Consider the following 12,091-nt stretch of genomic DNA (forward strand, 5'->3'; position numbering starts at 1 on the left):
CAGAGGAACTTATCAACACCAGTAAACGAGCTGTCCCGTTTTACGATGAGGGTTTAACACTTCCCGTCTGAGTGTCTCCTGCTGATTACAACTATCTAAACAACAATCATGTCAAGGAAGGGTCAACTGACCTTTATTACACTTACTAAACATTCTACCATTCCTAACTTCTAAAGTGCTTCTAAACATAGAAACATATGGTACAACACATAATAAAATAGACACAATTCTCTTCACCTGTCACTAAAGAACCATTGATCTGGTCCAGGATAGAGCTGCCTATCACTGGTAGAACATCCATCAACAGGTGTGTTAACTTATGTACATATTTTTGTTAGCTTAATTGTTAAATCATATGAAATAAAAGACAAAAAAAGTGACTAGTTTATGAATTTTTATTGAGGAACAAAATTTTTTGGAGTGGCGATTTCTCCTCTGAGACACCAGCTCCCCAGCCTTAGAAAATACTCTCTCACACGGTGCAGATGACGATGGTGAGCAGAGTTTTAAAGGCAAGTTGATGCAGATGTGGATATGTTTTCTGGTTCCGTTTCCAATATTGTAAAGGGTCTTGGTTTCTGGGCGTGTTTCCTTCTGCCAGGTAGCGTTGGACTTCAATTATGGAGTCAGCTGTTGCGTTAGAGGTCTTCTAGGTCTCTGCAACCTCCATATCAAGTGTTTTCCAGAGATTGTGCCCTAAAAAAATTGTTAATCATTAGTTTATTATCACATGACAAAGTGCCACAGAAATATACGAATAAACTCAAAGAAATGTTCATACCAGAACTGGGTTCTGACCCACGTGAAGAGCTAGGCTCTTCTTCTGTTGGGTCAGGCTCTTGGCTCCTCATTTCTTGCACACACTCCGACTTCAGTCTCTTCACCGCTTCACTTGCCTTTTGGTGACTAGCAAATCCAATTGGTTTGACTCTGGGATCCAACAGTGTTGAAGGGTCATCACACTGAGCGATTCCAGGCTACAAATAGCGTCAGTTAGCCGCTTTCTCAGGTTTTCAGCCAGTTGTTGAGCAGCTGTTTTTGTCACTGTTGTGGTCTGACGTTGAAGCTCAATGTGGAGCATTCTCATCAAGGGAATGACCTTCGACCCAGAGACCCTTTTTTCCTCACAGTTCTCTTGTGGCTTGGTCAGAAGGAGCAAGAACCCTGAGCATCTCTTCAATGATTTGACATTCTTCTGGAGTCAGTGGAGTGATGTCAGTTTTTAATGAGGCCAGTGACACCTACACTGCCTCCTTCTGCTCAGTCATTCTTTCAAACATTTGGAAGGTACTGTTCCATCGTGTTGGCACCTCGTTTATTCATTTATGGACCGGTGTTCCCAGCTGTTGCTGTATTTGAGTGAGCTTCTCTTTAGCAGTCACGCTCGATCGAAAGTATGTCACAATGTGTTGTGTTTTGTTGCGTATTTCTGGTATTGTTGGATTTGATCACATGATTTTCTCACAATTAAATCCATGGAATGGGCGATACAAATGGTATGCCGTATTTGCAGCATTCGAGCACATGAAGTCGTGTTTGCTGCTGCATCAGTGACAAGACTCCTGACCTTTCCCGCTATGCCCCACTCCTCCATGAGGCTCCTTTTAACCGTGGCAATGTTTTCTGCAGTGTGTTTCTGAGGAAAATGCTGCACTCCCCAGACTGATGAATGGAGTTCATGGCTTTCTTTGTCCACATAGTGGCCAGTAACAGCTAGATATGATATGCCTCCATATTCATAGACGTCCACATATCAGCTGTTAAAGTAACAGCAACGGCGCTCTCGAGGTCCTTTTTTGTTTTCTTCTTTTCCTCCTCATCTCTGGCTCACCAAGTCCTTGATGGTCTGAAAACAACCATACAAATACTGTTACACCAATAAAATATAGTTATATAGTTAGTACAAAAATATAACATTTCTTAAACATGCCTTCCTGCTTGGTAGAGCATTCGAGGGTATAATAAGCTTTAGAGGCTCCCTGAATCCCTCATTTTCAACAAAGCTGAGAGGCTGACAGTCTTTGATGATCATGTTGACCACTGCCTCATCCACTGCTTGCTTGTTAGGAACTGCAAGTGAAAAAGGAAATATTTTGTCAAAAGCTTAATAAAAGGACTGTAATTTTTTACAAACAATATCAAATAGCCATAGGGCGACACAATGGTTAGCACTGTCGCCTCACAGCAAAAGGGCTGGAGGTTCCATACCAGGCCTGGGGCCTGTCTGTTTGCATGCATGGTTTTTTTTTTAAATCACAATTTTTAGAGAGAATTTCAACATACCTGGGGTTCTCTCACGAGTATCTGCCAATTCTTCATTGCCATGCCGAGCTCTATAATGCCGCAGCATTGATGAAGTGCTCTTATTGATGTAAGACAGCTCTGTGGAGCAGAGCCGACACTTCACCTACAATAACATAAAAAGTTAATTTATCTGAAAACAATTCAAACCTCTTACCAGAACAGAGTAACAACTAAGGTGGCGCATTGCAGTCACTTGTTAAAAAAATAGACACCCTATAAAATGAATAAAGCAACTGTAAGGCTCTTTAACTGACTATCATATGTATCACAGGTCATTCACTTGATAAACCGATAAAGTGAGTGCAACGTGCCACCGTAAAAAAATTAGTATAACAGTAAACAATGCTCAGAGGAGAAAAAGATTTCTCTTGTTTGGAGTCACAAGATCAAAATTATTCCACACTGGGGAAAACTTCTTAGAACGATCCTTAATCACGCAACTGCAAAACTCCATCCAACAAACCCGCGACACGTCGATACAGTTTGTTTCCTTATAAACACACTTTGGCGCAGCACATCCAAACGATCCAGTTCCTGTATCGGTCACGTGGTTCTTTCTTAAAGCGATACGGGGGGAGTGATACGGGGTTTCACTCTAGAGCTCTCGGGACAGTGCTGACGCACCAGTGTCGCTCGTCCCATCACTACATAACAGGAGGGAGCGACGCCTCAAGCTGCCTCTGCCCTCGACCTGTGATCCCTCAGGCTTTTGCTTATCCTGATAACTTTTCCAAGCAGGCCAGTAATCATTGCGACCAAAAGCCAATTCAGCGCTCACCCTCAATGTCAAACGGAGCCAACAGGTTGATTTCACCAGGTGCACTTTGGTTTTGATAAACAAAACAAAAAAAACAACTCAACTTTAAGACGTCAACACCTCCCAACAGGTCAACTACACCTACTAACCAAGATCAAGTTTCTGTCTCCTCACTCTCAAACTTCCTGAATTATTCTTACATCAAGACTCCTTTAGTTAGGAGCTCCATGAGGACTGTGCAACTAGAGTCTACATCTGGCCAGACAAGGGAAACTTGAACTACAAGTCACAACAGAATTTATGAACACACACAGAATCAGTCCCAAGAGTTTTATTGTAAACATTGCTCAATTCAGCAGTTTCACAAGTACACCACATTCTAACTGCCACACCCCCCCCCCCCCCCAAAGCCAGTTAGAAGCTACACTATCTTCAGGAAGTACTTGCAAGTTGCTGGCGGTATCAGTGCCACCAGTCCCCAGCCCATTGATACGGGTGTGCACGAGGCTGCAGTCCAACATGGCGGTTGTAACTTTGTTCAGGGATATTCTGTTTGTCTCCTACAGGCTTGTCATTCTCATATGAGATGTGGGGTGGGAAAGAGAGGTGCTCGTAGGGGATGTACGTGCTCACTTCGCCAAGACAGCTGGCACCAATGGGTCTTTCTTGATTAGGACATGGAGTTCGCGTTACAGTTGCAGGGGTTGGAGATGTGTTTTGGGGTGTGGGGTCACATGGCTTACCACTAGAGGTAGTTTGAGGAAGTGCTTGAGCTGGATCTCGTCCATAGTACCGCTGAAGAATTTGCTTGAGCAGCAAAGGATTGTCAAGATGGGTAGGTCCGCTTGGGGGCCATTTCTCTTGTGGGCCTTGGGAACATTGTGGCCTTTGTCCAGTGCTTGATGATGAATCACAGTCAGATGATGCTGGAAAAGCCACTGGTTTTTGTCCAACTGGGTAGTAATAAGGAAAAAACTGAGGATAGTAAACTACAATTTGTCGGTCATCTCCAAGTGGTTTGGCTGTAGTAGTCTGTGCCGGTGGAGCAGTGGTGGTAGTGGTCTGGGTGTTGGAGAAGTGTGCCATGCTCATCATATACATGTAATAGCGAAGTAAACACGCATAGTTATAGTAAGAACTGTGGGGATAAGAAGAGAGTCCACCAGCTGCAGCCCGTCTGTGACGATTGTGTCTCAAAATCCTCACGGGGAGTGGCTCTGGCTCTTGAGATGACTGGAGCTTGTTCAGATCCAGAAATTTAGAGGAACTTGTCATTGAGCAGATGAACTCAACTGAAGCATTAAGCCATCTCATCTTCAACACATAATTTCCATTCTGGAGAAAGCAAAAGGGCACAGTTGACTTTCCAGAGAGACATTCCAAAATTAAAATACATGTAAAACAAATCAAAGCTGCATTCTTTCAGATCCATTATGTCCCTCTTGTGAAGGCATACCTCTTGAGTCACGTTACAGCCATCGTAGGGAACAACCAAGACAAAGCCAACACCATGTTTCCTTGTGTAGCCACATGTTTCAGGCAAATGGTTCAGAGGGAGGGGGGCAGCGGCACCTGTGGGAAGAGGAATGCATTACCTTTACTAAAAACACTTAGCAATACATTGAGACAGCAATACTTGATGTAAAACATTACCCATATCTAGCTGTATTTCAGCAGCTCTGTATCCAGTAGCTCTAAACACCATCTCATTCTGACCACAGTGCAGGGAAGGTTTTAACTGCTTCCATGCTGCTTCTTTCTTTGGGGAAGCCTCATTCTCTGATGTCTGCCCCCACATCCCTTTAGAATTAATGCAAAATCAAATCTGAGTCACATTATAAAGCTTAATCTGCATGTAGCACACGAAAAGACAGACTCAACTGACCCAGGATGATTTTCAGCAGCTTTCCTGTGGCAGAGGAAGATTTTAACTGAGGTCCAAGGTCTTTACTGTCAAAGACAAACTTTCCTCTTCTTCCTCCCACTCCTGTGTCCTGAACGTTCTTGTCCAACCATTGCAGACCAAAACAGGTTGAACTCTTGACCAGAGTACACAGGACTAAAGTGAAGGCGAGAGTCACTCGGCTGAGCCTGACACCCGCCATCCTGGAACTGCACAGGAACAACAGAACGACTCTCTTCAATACTCACGTCAATGACTTACACCTGTCTTCATTTGCAACAGGTGAGCTCGTCAAGAGACTTTGCTCTCATTGGCTGCAGTCAAAGTATGCTTCATAGCAGTGTGTGGGAAATGTGTAGGGATGGGGCTTTGTGTTGTGTTTCTGTGGACCCCAGCTCACATGAGATCTCTGGAAATGAGGGCAAACAAAGTGGCAAAGGAAGCAGTGAAGAGAAGCATTGTTGAAAGAGAAATTCAATTGTCAAAGTCAGAAGGCAAAAATATCGTATGGAAAAAGCAAAAGAGTGGTGGCAACAGAGTTGGGAAGCAGAGGTCAAGGAGAGGCATCTTTTCTCAGTACAAAGGAGGGTCAACTGACCAAGGACGTGAAATAACAGGAAACGGCAGGTCATAAAAACAAGATTAAGAATCAGGCACCGTAACTTAAACAGTACACGATACATTGTGGGAAACACCCAAGTGGGTTATGTGACGTTGTCACGAGCTTACAGGCCGCGTAGTGAGGAGAGGAAGCTGATGGACAGACAGGAAAATGGGATAGTGGATGAGAAGGGCATTTTGAACTGTGTAGACTCAGGTTTATGTTTCTGACCTGTACTGGTCTAGTAGAAAGGATGCATGGATGGATAAGTGAGAAGAGACCAAAAGGTGGCAGTAATGCAACAATCTGGATGCCAACAGCCCTGAGAAGCAAAAGAAGTGTCTTTCATTCCATTAAGTTGGTCAGTTTACAATGTTTGAGGACCATTGTAACAGATAAGTTACAATAATTTAGCCTTTTTCTTATGTCACATGAGAACTCAAACTTCTCAGGGCAGCTGGATGAATAGAATCAGAGCTGAGTCTCTTCACTACAGCAGCCCTGTGAGTTGATGACCTCAGATAATGATTTGGCCTCTAATTGACTGCATGAACACATTGGATGTTTGGAACCCATGTAGTAAACAGTAATTTCCCCTTGTGTTGAATGAGGCCTGCATCTTACACCTACAAATTTACATTAGATGTAGGAGTTTTCTACAATACCAAACAGGCCATTGTGAAGCTGTCAGTGTTAGCCTAATGTTAGGTTCAAACAACCTGAAACACGAGAAACACAAATGAGGCAAAGACAACAGTTTGAATTTTACTTGCAAGGAGAACGGGGAGATGTGCTCAGTTACAGATCTCCAACACGTCCTGACGCACACCTCCCGCCATCCTTGTTTTATTGAGATTAGGAGGTCCCTAGTTACAGAAGTCAAATGTGTCTAAGGGAGGGGGAAAACACAAGATAGCAGGTCTCAAACAGAGCAAGAGACTGTAAATCATAATGGTGAGATTATACGTAGGCCTTCACTGATTTGATTAGCTTAGCTCACAAACAGCACATTCTTCTATATCAAACAGATTAAAAGAACAGCTCCTGTGTCATGCTCTGCAGCTCTGTCTCCAGTCAATGCCACTTCTCCAACAGCAGCTGCATTTCTGTCGCCCTTGACCAGAGAAGTTCGAGTTGACATATCAAGCATCATGAACATTAAGCATTAGCAAATAATAGGAAACATTAAGTAATGAGAAACAATATAACGAGAATAAAGAATATAACAAGGTAAAAGCAAATAAGAGATAACTTTAATATAATGGATCTAACATTTCCCTCCTGTTTATCACATATTTGCTTCAAATTCCATTTGTCATTTAACAATCTCTTCCAGTAGATTTTCAAAGTCATGTTTATGAACACAAATACATTTACACTCAGGGGAAAATTAGCTCAATTCACTCGTAGTCTTCAGAGTCTATAGTCAAATCCAGCTCGTCTGTAAATTAAGGGATTCAGCCATACGGTTTTTTCCATGGGAGCGATAGCTGTGGTGATAAGGCGGTTAATAAGAGAACGCAGGCAGGGAATACAACAACATCCACACAAGGTCAGGATTGCAGCAAAAACAGCTACAGAAATCAGGATAGATGTAACCAATGTCTTATACTTCCCAAACACATTCATCCATCCGCCCCACATCGCGGTCTTTGCTCCTGAGTGCTCCTTCATCTTGCTGTTCAGGGGGCGAAGGCCTTCTATGGCCAGTGTGAGACTACCATCCGACGCAGTGTTGTTAGGAATAAAGGTGCAACATTGATCTCCGAACACAGCACACACACCACCTTTCTCAGCTAACAACATATCCACTGCGATCCTGTTCTGGAATGCCATAAGGGAAGTAGCCGACAGTTGGCTGTGAACAGCCTCAAAACCGCTCTGAATCCAATTTCCTAAACGTTGAACATTGTAATGGATGTAGTTGATTCTGTCTACGTTCTTATTTATTGTACACCACCAACAGATAGAAGATTCAAAACCAGCAGCTACTTGATCCAGTAATTTATAGCCATCTGGAACACCGATAGCATCAATATACGTAGGAACATTTTCAGATTGCCATGCAGATCTTTTATTACGACGTCACTGTTCAGGCATAAATCCATGCCTGTGAGTGACTAATTGATCAGCTGACGTAGGGAACACAGAAATTAGCATAAGAAGTGTTTTTAAGCACATAGTCCTGTAGCTCTCATAGGCAATGTATCAAACAGTCTCTCATCCCCACACCACCAGAAATAAAATAAATAACAGAGACACAACTTCAGAACATTATAATGCATGCATGAGCCGCAGGGTGCAACAAATGAACTTTCCAACAGACAAAAAACATACATCATTTTACAGTAAGAACAGTTTTTCGTTTTGCATTGAAAATTGTATCAAAACTACTTTCAGAACGAACAAGCAATTAAAGAGGTGTTAAAGAAGTGAAGCTGAAATAATGGAGCTGGTGAGCTTCAGGTGAATGAAAAGCTTCCAGGTCAAATACAGCATAAGAGCTGACCTGCTGTTGCCACATTGGTCCTTTAGGTTGTTATTTGCACTTTGCTTGTCATGCCGTATTTTGGTAATGTTCAATCTTAAACCTGGGGGTTTCCAGAGGTATCATACAAATAAAAACACGCATATGAAGAAAAAGCACACTCCCCAACATTTAATTGCATTCTGAAGCCACTTGGGAATCATTTGAACTTATTTGATTTCAACTGAGTTGGAGACTTTGTATAACTATTGTGATTGTCAGGAATACTATGATTACAGTTAGCACCGAGGCTAATATGCTACAGCATCAGCCAATCCTCTGTATTTCCCTTTTTTTTTTTCCTAAAAATTATCTTTTGTTTATTTTACCCGCTGCTGTCCTTGTGATGTTTATGAAATCGGTACACTATTTATGGACCATAACCTGTTGAAGTAGCCTCCCTAAGTGAGTCGGCGGCTCTGAAACCTTCACTGACTTTCGGGTCTACCCAGACTCTATTCGTCTAAGTCCACCCTATTATCAGACTTTGCATCACCTTCCCGTTTGGAGTTTTCAACAGAAATGACCTTCTTGCAATGACTGAGGTGTACCCAGGTTGATCTTTCAGCTATTTTAGCAGCAGTAGGTGTAGACAAAAGAACTTGGTCAGGTCCTTCCCACTTAGGAGAATACCAGTGGTTTTTTTTGTTTGTTTTTCTTACGCTTCTCACTAGGACCCAGTCTCCTGGCTCCACCGGTTGGAATTTCTGTCGGGAGACAGAGGTCTCATGACCTTGCTTTTGTTTTTCTAACATTCTTCTCATGTAATCAGCTAGATTAGACTCATCATTTGTCTCCTAGTAGTTTTTGAACTGAGGAAGCCTGTACGGTCTTCCAAATAAGATCTCATAAGGAGTTAGGCCTGCGGTGCTTGTAATGTTTATGTAGAGCTTAGCCAAATCGACACATTGTGTCATGCATCTCTTCAGTCTGTTTTTAATAGTGCCATTAGCTCTTTCAACTAAGCCTGCGCTCTGAGGATGATGGGAGCAATGGTGTTTTAAATCAATATGAAACATAACACTGATCTTTTTAACAACTTGATTTACAAAATGAGTACCGTTATCAGAGTACATTTTTTCTGGGATACCATATCTGGGTATGATATCTTTGCAGAGTGCTTTAGCAACTGTTAGCGCATCTGGGTTTTTTGTTGGAAATAGTTCTATCCATTTTGAAAATGCATCTATTATGACTAGACAGTATTTCTTCCCTTCACTTTTATTTAATTCTATGAAGTCCATATGTATAGTTTGGAATGGATATTGGGGAGCAGGAAATTTTCCTCTCCTGGGTCTCAGATTTCCCTGTGAATTGTGTTTCGCACACGTCAGACATGTTCTACAAAAATTTTTTGAATAAGAATTAAATCCATAGGTTGTATAATGCTGCTGTATCTGTCCTACCATCCTTCCTGTTGAGACATGTGTTACACCATGGCTCAATATAGCAGCCCATTTATACAGATTTTTTGGTAGGATAGGTTTTCCTGCTGGTCATACATAGATGTCTTCTTTTAAGGTTGCTCATTTTTCTTTGATGAGCCATCTACAAACAAAAATGCTTCAGCTTTTAAAGGTTGATCTAAATCACTTCTACTTTTTGCAGATTGTTCAGCTAATTCTTGGCAGTCATGTGGTTCTCCATCATCCGGGAGAGGTAACAGTGTAGCAGGATTCAAGGTTGTGCATCTCTCTATTGTCAAATGAGGTTGTGATAAAAGTGTTGCCATGCATGCTAAATGTCTAGCCGGTGATAAGAAAGTCATGTTTGTCTGCAACAACAAAGCTGACACCGCATGTGGTACTTTCAACGTTAAAGGATGAAACAACACTATAGAAGCACTCGTTTCCACAGCCATAGACGCTGCAATCACAGCTTTCACACAGTGTGGAAGAGCATATGCTACAGGGTCAAGTTTAGACGAGAAATATGCTATCGGTTTAATTTTGGTCCCACATTGTTGAGCTAAGACCGAGGTCATCAAATGTCCTTTGCAATCAACCATCTGAACCAAAGGTTTGCTGTAATCTAAGGCTAAAGCTAAAGCTGTGCTCGACACTAAAGCTTGCTTAATGTCACGGAAGGCCTTTGCTGCGTTTTCAGTCCATTTTAGTGAAGAAGTCATTTTTAAATCCTCTTCATACATCAATGTTTGCAACGGTGCTGCAATTTCAGCATAATTTGGCACCCAGTTGCGGCAATAATTAGTTAGTCCTAAAAAGGACATCATTTGCTTTTTAGTTTGTGGTTTGGGAGCTTGCAAAATAGCTGTTTTACGGCCTTCTATGATAGTTCTTCCTCCTGCACTCAGGTTGTGACCCAAGCACTTTACTTCAGCTTTGCACAGCTGTAATTTACTTTTGCTTACTTTATGGCCTTCTTCTGCTAAATGTTTAAGAAGTGCTATGGTGTCTATTTTACATGCTTCTAAGGTTTCAGATGCTAATAAAACATCATCTACATAAATCAATACTTGACTCCCACTGGGAGGGTGAAATTTAGCCATACTTGCTGTCATCATCTGAGAATAAATAGTTGGGCTTTCACAATAACCTTGGGGTAATCTGGTGTAAGTGTAATGTTTGAATCATCCAGTGTGCATGTGGACATGTTAATGTTATGCCGCTCTACCCATCCACGAATAGGCTCTCTGGAGCCTGCATGGAGGGCATTTTTCAACTGTTGTCTATATGCACCTGCATCTGTGTTGTCATCATGCAGTCCGCTGTTTGCTCTGAAAACTTTAGTCATTCTGGCTTGATATTCTTCGAAAAGCTCATCCTCTCTTTGTTTAACACGGTTAATTTCCACATAATTTGCTCTCTTAGCGAAACGATTTCGAGTTCTTAATACAAGAGCATTGACTCTGTTTGTCAATTCACCATCATCATGTTTTAGCACCTAATTTTTTTTTTTGTTTCTTTTGGATTCCAGTCTCCTCTTACATGAGTCCAGTTAGAACCCAGAGCTGTCATCCAGATCTGTTGAACCTCTGCACCATTAAGGTGATGGGCTCTTCTCACATTTTCCATACCTTCTATAAAGAGTTCTATGTCTTCCTTATGGGAAGGCACACCTTCTATGGCTTTTTTAACATCCTCCATTGTCCAAGTTCTATAGACTAGCATTACAGGTTGGTTTGTTTCAGCATTTGGATTAGCTACTTCAATCATGGGGTACATATCTTCCATTGGAGGAGTGCTCGTTTCACTTAGATTATTCAATTTTGGGACTGCTGGAGTCAGTGCTTGTCCTAATGTCTTTGACCACGCATACCCATGGGGGTGCGCTGAGCGTGTAATTCTAAGTGTATCAGTGGGTGGAGGGTCTAATGTCTGTGGTGTATATGTTGGTGGCAATGCACACGATTCACGAAGGTCAGGGTCCAAGCCTCCCACCCCTGCTGCTCTCTGTTCTACATCCGCTTCCCCTTTCTCTGCCGACTTATCTGTTGCCTGCTCTGTCTGTCTGTGCGCGCGTCTGCTCACTGCGCCTGTCTCATCATCCTCTTTCCTGTGAAACATTAACTGTTTGTTCTCAACCTCGTCCTTTCCCTCCTTTGCCTCCATTTTCGACTTACTTTGTCCCTTCTCTCTCCTTAACGCTAACTGCAACCAAAACTCCGTATCCTCATAACCGCATTTTTTCATCTTTTTCGGATTATTTTTAGTTCGCTCTTTTATTTCATCTTGTAGGGCTGTTATTTGTTGTGAATTTAGCTGTCCTTTGAACCCATAATCAGTTATCCACTTGTCTAAATACGCGAGTTTCTTTGGATTTTGTCCGTCGATGAATTTCCAATCCTTACACCGCAATTCATCTCTGGGCCTTTGTTTACTTTTACCTGCCCCCATTTTTTTTTTTTTTTGATTTTTACTTTTAGCTCTACTTTTCTATCTGCTTTTTATTACAATTTTTCTATTTTCTTTTTATTTTATGAGTTAACCTTATCCTAATTTACCGGTTTTTTTTTTTTTTTGTTTTTTGTTTTTTATT

The 12,091-nt window shown here is 41.9% G+C and overlaps 2 protein-coding genes and 1 long non-coding RNA gene across 4 annotated transcripts in view; all 3 read right to left on the reverse strand.

Annotated features, from left to right (window-relative positions):
• selenot1a (selenoprotein T, 1a) overlaps positions 1 to 12,091 on the reverse strand; it is a 28,147-nt gene that overhangs the window by 6,214 nt on the left and 9,842 nt on the right. The gene's annotated exons all lie outside the window — the stretch shown is intronic.
• On the reverse strand, positions 1,931 to 2,820 carry LOC130539551 (uncharacterized). Its single transcript, XR_008954173.1, has 3 exons — positions 2,746 to 2,820; positions 2,284 to 2,407; positions 1,931 to 2,070 (listed from the first exon to the last, which is right to left on the reverse strand). It is a non-coding gene; the product is annotated as an uncharacterized LOC130539551 (long non-coding RNA).
• LOC130539533 (uncharacterized) lies at positions 3,378 to 5,189 on the reverse strand. Its single transcript, XM_057057944.1, has 4 exons — positions 4,947 to 5,189; positions 4,715 to 4,861; positions 4,518 to 4,633; positions 3,378 to 4,396 (listed from the first exon to the last, which is right to left on the reverse strand). Exons 1-4 carry the CDS (start codon positions 5,164 to 5,166, stop codon positions 3,524 to 3,526), a joined length of 1,356 nt encoding a protein of 451 aa, XP_056913924.1. The 5' UTR covers positions 5,167 to 5,189; the 3' UTR covers positions 3,378 to 3,523.

The sequence above is a fragment of the Takifugu flavidus genome, chromosome 15, assembly GCF_003711565.1.
Source record: "Takifugu flavidus isolate HTHZ2018 chromosome 15, ASM371156v2, whole genome shotgun sequence".
Classification (NCBI taxonomy): domain Eukaryota; kingdom Metazoa; phylum Chordata; class Actinopteri; order Tetraodontiformes; family Tetraodontidae; genus Takifugu; species Takifugu flavidus.

Bases quoted from the DNA above. Each gene is read 5' to 3' on its own strand.
- LOC130539533 (XM_057057944.1), bottom strand. From the start codon at position 5,166: ATGGCGGGTGTCAGGCTCAGCCGAGTGACTCTCGCCTTCACTTTAGTC. The intron at 4,862-4,946 runs GTCAGTTGAGTC...TTAATTCTAAAG, and splicing joins GCTGCTGAAAATCATCCTGG to GGATGTGGGGGCAGACATCA. The intron at 4,634-4,714 runs GTAATGTTTTAC...CTCTTCCCACAG, and splicing joins TGAAATACAGCTAGATATGG to GTGCCGCTGCCCCCCTCCCT.